General features: G+C 35.2%; 1 protein-coding gene across 1 annotated transcript in view; it reads left to right on the top strand.

Moving 5' to 3' along the window:
* Positions 1–10,152, top strand: part of celsr1b (cadherin EGF LAG seven-pass G-type receptor 1b) — a 53,550-nt gene extending 43,398 nt beyond the window's left edge. Inside the window, exons 21-35 of the mRNA XM_059535703.1 lie at positions 55–265; positions 1,182–1,349; positions 1,483–1,609; positions 1,693–1,893; positions 2,007–2,181; positions 4,112–4,224; positions 4,320–4,396; positions 4,502–4,628; positions 5,015–5,140; positions 5,245–5,381; positions 5,895–5,989; positions 6,096–6,239; positions 6,349–6,561; positions 8,634–8,904; positions 8,988–10,152. Of these exons, the coding sequence (XP_059391686.1) occupies positions 55–265; positions 1,182–1,349; positions 1,483–1,609; positions 1,693–1,893; positions 2,007–2,181; positions 4,112–4,224; positions 4,320–4,396; positions 4,502–4,628; positions 5,015–5,140; positions 5,245–5,381; positions 5,895–5,989; positions 6,096–6,239; positions 6,349–6,561; positions 8,634–8,904; positions 8,988–9,012 (2,210 nt within the window). The 3' untranslated portion in view covers positions 9,013–10,152. The remainder of the gene's footprint in view (positions 1–54; positions 266–1,181; positions 1,350–1,482; positions 1,610–1,692; positions 1,894–2,006; positions 2,182–4,111; positions 4,225–4,319; positions 4,397–4,501; positions 4,629–5,014; positions 5,141–5,244; positions 5,382–5,894; positions 5,990–6,095; positions 6,240–6,348; positions 6,562–8,633; positions 8,905–8,987) is intronic.
* Positions 10,153–11,203: the final 1,051 nt, after the last annotated feature.

An 11,203-nucleotide genomic window follows, 5' to 3' on the forward strand; every position in this document is an offset into this window, starting at 1 on the left:
AATGTGCAATGATAAAATTTTATTCTAACCTTTATTATGTCTTATACACTACAGATGCTTTTACCACAGAGCCTCCGGCCCAGATTGAACCAATAGAGTCTTTCATCAGTGTGGACGGATCAGATACTGTTGACTTCACACCATCCATTAAGAAAAGACGCCATGCAGAACAACCCGATCCACCTGCTGTTGTGATGGTGATGATCTACAGGACTCTGGGTGGACTCCTTCCAGAGAGTTATGATCCGGACCGCCGCAGTCTTAGGTAGCACTTCAGATTTTACAGTACATACAGTACAAACAACAGATTTACTTATTCATGAGATGCAACGCTTAAAAAAACAATATCAATTAATATGAGTACTATTAAATAATTAAGGACGCACCGATATTAAAATTGCGGTCTATATGACAAGCTGATACAGTAATTCTTTTAATTCTGGTAAATAGTTGATATTTACATTTTATACCATTTTGTCTAAATAGATTAAAATGAAACCACTAAATACTAAAATCAATCAATTTAAATGCTAGAAGTGAAACAATTACATTATAAAGTACAGTATGAGATTTGCTAAAAATGCTTTAAAGATGCTTTAAGTGAGTGTTATATGACAGCAAAGGTAATCTAAATGTAAAAATAGAGCAAGTGAGCATGAACAATTAAGTGTCTAATACATGTGGAAGCCCATTTCCACCACATGAGAGAGAAACATGCTTTGGTAAATCATAATTATGACATAATTAGATAAGAATTAGATATAGAAGTCAAAATCATGAGATTAGAAGTCATAAGTATGAAGTAGGCATAATCACATAGTGACAGAAAGTCCAAACTGACAAGTTGTCATTTATGAGATAAAAAGTTGAAATTAGGATGAATTTGAGGAAAATATTGAGATACCAAGTCATAATTATGAAATAAAAAGTAATCATAATCATGAGATAAGTTGTAATTATGAGATACAAATTTGAAATGATAAATTAAGGCACAATTATGGCATATCATGACTTCGCATCTCATAATATAGATTTTTTATCAAAGCATGTTTTTCCCCCATTCTTCTGTAAATATCAGCCAATACAGATAAATAAAAAAAAAGCAGGTATAGTACCGATATGACAAAGTCTTTTTTCATTCTGGTCCTTTTTTTCATATCTGGTGCTCTACACATTCCCAGACTGCCCACACGTCCTGTCATCAACACTCCTGTAGTGAGCGTGGTGGTCCACAGGGACGGAGAGCCTCTCCCCACCCCACTCCAAAGACCCATCACCCTGAACTTCAGGCTCCTGGAGACCCACGAGAGGACCAAACCTGTGTGCGTCTACTGGAACCGCTCCATCCCGTGAGTCCTTAATTAATGAAAAGATTTATTTTTCTGATTTAGCAAGAATAAACCAATCTCTGTTTGTGCTGTTCTTATAGGGTAATTATTTATTTTATATTTTATTTGTGTCGTTCCTGCTCTTGTTTGATAGGGTTTCTGGTGGAGGCGCCTGGTCTTCAAAAGGCTGTGAGCTGGTCTTCAGAAACTCGACTCATATCAGCTGCCAGTGCAACCACATGACCAGCTTTGCTGTCCTGATGGACATCTCCAAACGAGAGGTAAGGCACAGCCAGCTATTTGGGTTAATATGGGTTTTTGCTAGTATACAACTAGTTTTTAAACTCTGTCATCTTGTCCATAGCATGGTGATGTACTTCCTCTGAAAGTGGTGACCTATACAACAGTGTCCACCTCTCTGGTGGCCCTCCTCATCACCTTCCTCCTGCTGGCCATTCTTCGCAAGCTGCGCTCCAACCTACACAGCATCCACAAGAATCTGGTGGCCGCCATCTTTCTCTCTGAGCTCATCTTCCTCACTGGAATCAATCAGACTGACAGTCCGGTGAGCAGTCTGGAGGGTTTTTAGATTATAATAACAACCACATTGTTTTATTGTATTTATCTCAGATGATCCTATGTTATACTAAACCTTTCTGTTTCTTATCTGATTTGTAGTTTGTATGTACTGTTGTGGCCATTCTGCTACATTATTCGTACATGTGCGCATTTGCCTGGATGTTTGTGGAGGGGCTGCACATCTATCGCATGCTGACCGAGATGCGTAACATCAACCAGGGCCACATGCGCTTCTACTACGCCATCGGCTGGGGGATTCCTGCTGTTATCACTGGTACTGTGTAATACTCAGTCATAGTTTGATCTAGAGGACACGTTTAACTGGCTATATTTTTAGGCTGTTATTTGTAAAATATATAGATAATGTGTGGTATACATTATACATGTTGTAGTCCTGTCAAATACATTAATCACAATTAATCACATCCAAAATAAAAGTTTTTATTAAGCAGAGGTGCATTAAATTACTCAAAGTGAAAGTAAAGACTTTTATAATGTTACGAAAGATTTTTATTTAAAATCCTGAACTTTGACCTTGGCGTTCATCAAAGGATCCTGAAAAAAGTGCATCATGATTTTCCACAAAAATGTGCAGAAAATCTGCTTATTAGAATGATTTCTGAAGGATCATGTGACAGTGAAGCCTGGAGTAATTATGCTAAAAATTCAGCATTGCATCACTGAAATAAATGACATTTTAGAATATATTAATAAAAAACAGTTATACTCAATTTTACATTTATACAGTTATATTAAAGGGGTCATATGATGCTTTTTTAAAGATCATTATTTTGTGTATTTGGTGTAACAGAATATGTTGACATGCTTTAATATTCAAAAAACAAAATCCTCCTTCAGACAAACACAGTCTGCTCTGATTGGCCAACTGACCCAGTGCATTGTGATTAGCTGAACACCGCAAGCACTTGTTGGAAATGTAACACCCCTTTCTATAATCACAAGCTTCATCTTTCAAAACAAATGTAAAGACAGTTAATAATGTCCTTAATTTTACTGTCAGTTCAAGCCAGAAAGGGGAACAGAGTTGCGTGACAGACACAGTGATGAAGCTCATATGTGTTTGCAGTACACAAGCCATGGACGGTTAAGACAGCTGACTCCACTGTTGTGTGAATGATGCTCTCTCTCTCTCTCTCTATATCACACACACACACACGTGCGTGCATGCACACACACACACACACACACACGATGCGCAAAACGTAACATTTGAACAGTCAATAGCAAATACTGAAACTAATCACAAAACATACTTACAGTAGCTGATTCAGAAGTGCCAGATTGTCATAGCGAAGTTGGAATCACCTCTCTCCTAGGTTCACGAAACAGTCGCCCATAAAATTCAGTTCTGTTGTAACTTGTAAGTAAACTTAAAGATTCCTAAATGCATCTACTATCGGAAGGCCAAATAAAGTGCTTTTGCTTTACCTGGATACACACAGCATCTCCTTGACATGGCTGCTTCAACACTAACTGGTTACTGAAACCACAGCTTCTTTAATTTTTTGTGTGAGCATTTGGGTGGCATTACACAAATATTTCCACATGGTGACATAGACATGTGGGGGCATGTTTGAATGAGCCATTTTAGGGGGGTGTGGCAGAGTATTAACTTTGATAAAGAATATCTTTTGATTTGAGACTTTAGTCTTTGCAACTTTACAGATCTTCTTTATGCACCAAGAGCTTGTAACACTCCAAAGAGACTCCAAATCGCATCATATGACCCCTTAAAATTTTAATTAATTGCTGTTTTACTGTAAAAAAAAATGTTGCCTTGGTGAACATAAGCTTCTTTCTAAAACATAAAAACATCTTAGTAACTCAAACTTTTGAATGATAAAGTACAGTAAATTACTGACTGAATTTATGAAATTCTTTTTTCAATTATTTAATGAAACTTCACTGAAAAAATGAGCTTGTTTGAAAATATACCAGGATACTCATCAGCGGAAATACATTTTCACATTTCTCTCTCTCTCTCTCTCTCTCTCTCTCTCTCTCTCTCTCTCTCTCTATATATATATATATATATATATATATATATATATATATATATATATATATATATATAAACATAAACATAAACATAAACACATATAAACACACAATTAAAAACGACCAAAACCCCCTTTAAATCTTGCTCATTTGTGCATTGTTGCTGATTGATTGTCTCTTCTCAGGTCTGGCTGTGGGTTTGGATCCTCAGGGTTATGGAAACGCTGACTTCTGCTGGCTCTCGGTTTATGACACTCTTATCTGGAGCATCACAGGACCAGTCTCCGTTGTAGTGCTGGTCAGTTTGTGGAAGCACTGCTTTCTTTTCCATCCCTCCCAACTGTATTTGGTTTTGAGTAAATAATGCAAAATAAAACACTTTGTGTTTAACAGATAAATACAGTCCTCATTGTGCTGGCAGCCAAAGCCTCGTGTGGACGGCGCCAGCGAACAGAAAAGTCAGGAGCAATGTAAGTTCAGCGAGAAGGTGAAACTGAACAATACAGAATAGTACTAATGGCTTGAAGCAGGTTAAAGCTTTTTTTTTTTCATCACTCTTGTTTGCTCTTGTGCAGCTCTGCTCTTCGAGGGGCCTTCCTCCTCCTGTTGCTCATCAGCGCCACCTGGCTGCTGGCTCTGATGGCAGTCAACAGCGATGTGTTGTCCTTCCACTACCTCTTTGCCATCCTCAGCTGCTTGCAGGTACATACAGTATGGTCATGTGCTGTGTAAATAATGTTCATTGTTTGTCAGAACAGAAATTTGAGATGTCTTTCCCATATTTCTAAAACTTATATTTAACATTTTATTTTAATTTTTACTTTTATTTTAATTTAACATCTCTTTATATAGGCATAGTGAAGTAAAAATGTTAAATTAAAGTTAAAATAAAAAAAGAATAATTAATTAATAAATAAATATATTATAAAATATATTAATAAAAATATAAAATGGATAATTAAACACAGTGGTTTTATAGAAACCATATGGGAGTGGATTGCGCTCTTTAACAAACAGTTTTGCTTGTGTATTGTTTTAATGTTTATCTATTTAATTATTCATTAATGATGTGTATTTTTTAATTTCAGGGCATTTGCATTTTCTTTTTCCACTGTATTCTCAACAAAGACGTGAGGAGGAACCTAAAAAGTGTTTTTACAGGGAAGAAAGTACCAGCTGAAGATCCCAGTACAACACGGGCGACCTTACTCACAGTGAGTCATTTCACATTTTCAGTTAACAAAATAAGATTCATGTATAGGCCCAATGTATTTGCTGACTGATCGCTAACAGTGATTCTCTTCATCTTTCATTCTAGCGTTCTCTGAATGGTGACGTCTACACGGAGGATGGAGGTCTGTACCGGACCACCATTGGAGAGTCCAGTGTTTCTCTAGAGGCCTCTATTAGATCAGGCAAGAGTCACAGCAGCAGATACCTTGTTTCCACACTCAGGTAATGCACCAGGATTATATTGAATACTACAAGTGACCAATCAGAATCAAGTATTTCTTAAACATCCGTGTAATAAAACAATGTTTCTTTAAATGCTAATGTAAAATATCACCATACCTCCTCCTTAACCTCTTAATATGAGAATCGTGTAGCCTTATTTGTGACTTATATTTTTTTTACCATAACCACTGACAGAGCCGTATTAACAGTATTGTGATTCACAGCACATCTGTCATCTGTTACATGGATCTTATATTAGGTCCAATGTGTATTGATTTACATGTTTGATCTCTCAGACACACTTCTAACTGCAAAGCGTAGCAGTAGAGCATATGACATTTACAGAAAAAGTGTTATTAACTAATCAAAGAAGTAATTCTGGTTGTCATGTATGTAATATTGCTATATTTGCAGCTGCATTTGTGAACATTTCACATGCAACTTACTGTGACTCCACTTGATGTAATGATAATTATGTAGTAATGTATAGATTTGATGTTGTTTTCACTCAAGGGAGAAGAAACACAGCATATCGTCTAATGGTGGAAATGTGGGGCATGATGAAGGAAACTCTTCGCTCTTCTTCCACAAGAGTAAAAAGGAAGAAAGTGAGGACAGAAGTAACACTTAGGAGCATTATGCAACTATTTTTAAGACCATTGAAGGCTCAGCTTGTGTCAGAACGTGTGAATATTCCTTTTCTTTTATTTTCAGACTCGGATTCGGACAGCGAGCTCTCAGTGGATGAACACAGCAGCTCCTACGCTTCCTCCCACTCCTCGGACAGTGAGGACGAGGCCAGACACTCCAGGACCAAATGGAATAACGAGAGAACGCCCATCCATAGCACTCCTAAAGGTGCCTGCAGCCTCTTCTGTGAACTCTGACCTGCTCTTTTACGTGTTTTATTTATTTTATCTATATTCAAACTTGGATTTTTGATAACTTTACTCATGTTGTTCTGCAGCTGATGTTGTGTCCGGTCAAGGGAAGCCATACTGGCCGCAGGAGCCGCCCACAGCCAGTGAAAGTGAGGAGCCGAGTGCTCCAGAGAAACTGCGGGTGGAAACGAAAGTAAATGTGGAGCTTCATCAGGGGAAGAAAGTAAATCACAATGGAGATGTGTCTCAAAGTGAGAGTTCACCAAGTCAGCCAAACAGCAACCAGTTACCCAGAAGAGGTGAGCGACAACTACATAAACTAAATCAAAATGACTGCTTCAAAACTAAAACGAGAAAAACTAAAGGGAAAAACAATTATAATTAACTGAATGAAACCATTTTAGTACTTGAAAAATCATTTTTTGTTCCTGCATGCATAATATTGTATGTATTTTATAAATGTTAGTTAATAATAATAGTATAATAATATATAATAATTTATTAGATAATATTTATCTACACACACACACACACACATATATATATATATATATATATATATATATATATATATATATATATATATATATATATATATATATTCTGTATTATATTATTTTGTATTATATTTGTACCTTTATTAATATTAATATTATATAAAATAACATTTAATAATTTAATAGAGTACTGTGAAATAATTAATTACACTATTATTTGTTTATAAATTAAAAATTTACATTTTAAAACTAGAACGGAAAAATACAATTATTTTTATTATTAGATCTATTAATATATTCTGTATTATTTATATTGTATGATATTAGTACTTTCATTAGGCATTTAAAAGAATAAGATCACTGAGATCTTCTCAGTCACTTTGGTGCATTTCTCAAATCAGAAATGAAAATCTCAAAACTACTTGTACAACCTCCACATCATCTAGTCATTTATACACATCATAAAACCAGTTTCTCATTCTTTTGTACATTCATGCAATTGATTATGTACATTTATCTGTGGTTTCCTACATTATCAGTTGCTAATGTCATGTAGCTCACCCCTAGTCTTACCCCTCAAAACATCTAGTCTTTAGTTCATCATATAGGTCATTAAATGCAAAATGGTTAATCTAGTTGTCATAAACTCTCAAGCTATTTTTTTTTTGCACATTATGATTAGACTTTTTGTAAATTTGGCATGAATTGTGCAAGAGAATCTTGACTAATGAAGAGAATGTAGATCAACCAATGATAAAGCATTTCTCTGAAATAGCTCAAAGGTTCATCTCATGAATCTTCAGTTAGAAAGCTTATACTGTATAGACAGAGGACAACACAAGAGTTACAAATTCTGATGGACTTATTTTTTATTTTCATCTTTGTGCCCATATGTCTTTTTCCTTTTCTATATCAGAATGACATTGTTAAGGTTTATTTATTGTTTTATTTTTATTTTTTGGTCAGACCATTAGTAAAAGTGTAACTGGGAATTCTGGGAGTAATGTGTAAATTTGTACTTTTGAAATGGATATATGGCATACATAAGCATATTCGTCCTTCGGAAGTGACGATAAACCGAGGTCCTGACTCTCTGTGGTCATTAAAAATCCCAGGATGTCTTTCGAAAAGAGTAGAGGTGTGACCTCGGCATCCTGGCTAAATTCGCCCATTGGCCTCCGACCATCATGGCCTCCTAACAATCCCCATATCTGCTGATTGGCTTCATCACTCTGTCTCCTCTCCACCAGTAAGCTGGTGTGTGGTGGGCGTTCTGGCGCACTATGGCTGCCGTCGCATCATCCAGGTGGATGCTGCACACTGGTGGTGGATGAGGAGATACCCCTGACAATGTAAAGCACTTTGAGTGCCTAGAAAAGCACTATATAAATGTAATGAATTTTTATTATTATTATATGGCATACTGTTCAATACACTGTCATCCAAAATGTTGCCATAGTTTACATCAGGTAATACTAACAAAGTGCACTGTTATATTGACAACATGACTAAGCATTTTGTTTGTAAACAATGACACAAGGACTTTTCATTCTGATGGAAACTGATATGTTTATTGACATGAATACTTGTTTTGAGATGAACTAAAGATTTTGAGTAAATTACAGGCTTTTGCTATTTGTGCTTATTCATGAATTTTATTACAAGATAAAATATTTATGTATTTAGAATATATTATATATTTTAAATAATATAATTGTGCATGTGTGTACATACATATATATATATATATATATATATATATATATATATATATATATATATATATATATATATATATATATATATATATATATATATATATATTCCATTAAAGTATTATATATTATATCATACTATCATTTCACTTTTATTAGGCATTTTAAAGAACAAGATCACATATCCACCGCCACTGACGGACAAGAACATGAAGAACCGCTTGAGGGAGAAGCTCAGTGACTACAACCCACCCCAGATCCCCCGAAAGACTCCATCGGTGGGGTCAAACGAGGGGCTTCGCTCAGGAACCGAGGCTAACAGCATGATCATCAAACCACCTCCATTACCTCCTCAGTCTGAACTGAATGGGATGGCCATAGAGCTGGGCACGAGCCCCGTCACCCTGGCGGACGAAGACTTTGATTCGGAGTGAGTTGGAGCTCAAATGCTGATCATTAGGATTTTTTTGGTTCTATTCTGATTGTAACACCTCTCTTTCTTTCTCTTGTTAGTGGCAGCAATGAAACATCAATCTGAGTCTTCAACTTGAAGGACGCTGAATGAACTGGAGCGGGTTTGAACCAGTTTCTGCGTCCCCACTAGTATTAAAGCACAACACTGTCCTGCTCTGAAGTTGTTTTTAGTATTTATAAAGGTTCATTTAACACAAAAGGAAGCCGGGCGCTAGCTATCCCAGCATTCCAAAGCGCTACATCATCCAAGTTGAGCAGGAATGTTTTCTGACATCGAAATGCATAAAGCTGATCTGGACTTTGATATTATTTAGCATTTGTACAGTTTATTCCAGAATTCATCAGTCATAAACAGATGACTTATGATGTGTAAGTAATGTTTATAGTGTCATTTTGTATTTTAGATGTGTAATAGGGTTATTTGTAAAATTGTAAATTAGGATTTCACTGTGATGCCAATATTGAATATTTATGTTTACTGTGGTATTTTTTACAGCACTGTTTTGATTGTTTATATTGTGTTTTTTATATATGTATATATACTGCGCATTTTTAAGCATATGTAGCTTAATTCGTGGTTTTATTTTTTTTTGCCCCAAATGTCTGAATTTTCTTTCCCCTAGTTATTTTTCCCCCAGTTTTATTAATGTGAAGATGACCATCATACACACTGTCTGTCATTGGGTTCAATGGTCAGGTGTGTTTTAGAGTGATGACTTCTTACAGTATTTTACAGCTTATGTTCAGTGTCTGCCGGTGCTGTACATAGAAAAACAGTGTTTTGTTTGCTCTGCATCTAAATGACCAACAAAGAATCAAAAGATTCCTAAAGTGCCTGTCCACTGTTTTATAGCCCTGCCTAACCCCTAGAGAAAATAGTATAGACTGAGACATTCAGGGAGCCGTTCTTTTGTTTTTACTCATGTTAAAGGTCAGTCTATGTGAAAGTGATGTCAGGTCAGTAACTATGTAATCTGTAATAGTTTGGAAGAATTGATTGGTTGATAGTACTTAAGTGAACACATTATCAGATGAAATAGATTAAATGTGTATCCATGAAATACCTCCATTACTTGTCAAAGCTCGTAGATATTAGATACCAGCATGTAAAATAAGGTATTTATATTCTTTCTATTCGCACTGATAAAACATTTGAACCTTGTAAATAAATTAATTTTAAAGAATAAATAAAAAATCTGTATGATCTTGTATCTTTTTCTTCTCACAAAAATTACACATTTTTTCTAACTTTTGTAACTCATTTTGCTGTAATGAAATTCCTTCAACATACACTACTGGTCAAAAGTTTGAGATATGTGAATATTTAAAAAAATAAAAAATACTTTTATTCAACAAGGACACATGTGTGACAGTAAACACATTTATGAGATTTACTTTATTCATCGACACAATTGACAAATAAATAATCAGTAACCTCAGTAAATCAGTAACCTCAAAAACAAAACGCAATGGTTTTTAACATTGATAATAATGAAAAATATTTCTTGCACAGCAAATCAGCATATTAGAATGATTTCTCAAGGATCGTATGACAATGAAGACCGGAGTAATGACAGCTGAAAATTCAGATTTGCATCACAGGAATAAATTACATCTTAAAATATATTAAAATAGAATAGAGTTGTCTTATTTATTGAACCAAATAAATGCAGCCTTGGTAAGCAAAGTGACAAAAACACTTTAAAAAGAAAAGAAAAAGAAAGTAAATAAAAAGGTCTTACCAACCCCAAACTTTCAAAAAGTCAATTTAAGTGAACAAAATTTATAAAATAATAAATTTATAAAATAATAATAATTAAACATGCTCCCCCATCTACCATGGCACTGAATGATTACCAGGCTCAAATACCATAGTATTTACACGATCATTTCTGTGATAAAAACTTAATTATGGTGAAGTGTTAAAAACATGGCTTTACCAATGGGACCATGGTAATTCCCATTGTAGTATTTGGAAGTGTTTTGCTAATATTTTGCAACGAAGCGTAAAAATAAACAATTCAAATATAACATTTTAAATTGTAGATAGAATTAACAGAATGTCATCTCTGACAGTTCAGTCGTTAAAAATAAAAACAATGATCTGTCATTTCGCGCCACCTAGTGCACACATACTCATCCAGCGGTCGAGGCTAACTGCAGTGCGAACACCCCAAAACGAGTCAAACCAGGCCTGGCCAGCACATAGCTGGCGTATGTTCACGTCCAAATAAGCCAACTTCCAGAAGAATTAA

Source organism: Carassius carassius, chromosome 43, assembly GCF_963082965.1.
Source record: "Carassius carassius chromosome 43, fCarCar2.1, whole genome shotgun sequence".
NCBI lineage: Eukaryota > Metazoa > Chordata > Actinopteri > Cypriniformes > Cyprinidae > Carassius > Carassius carassius.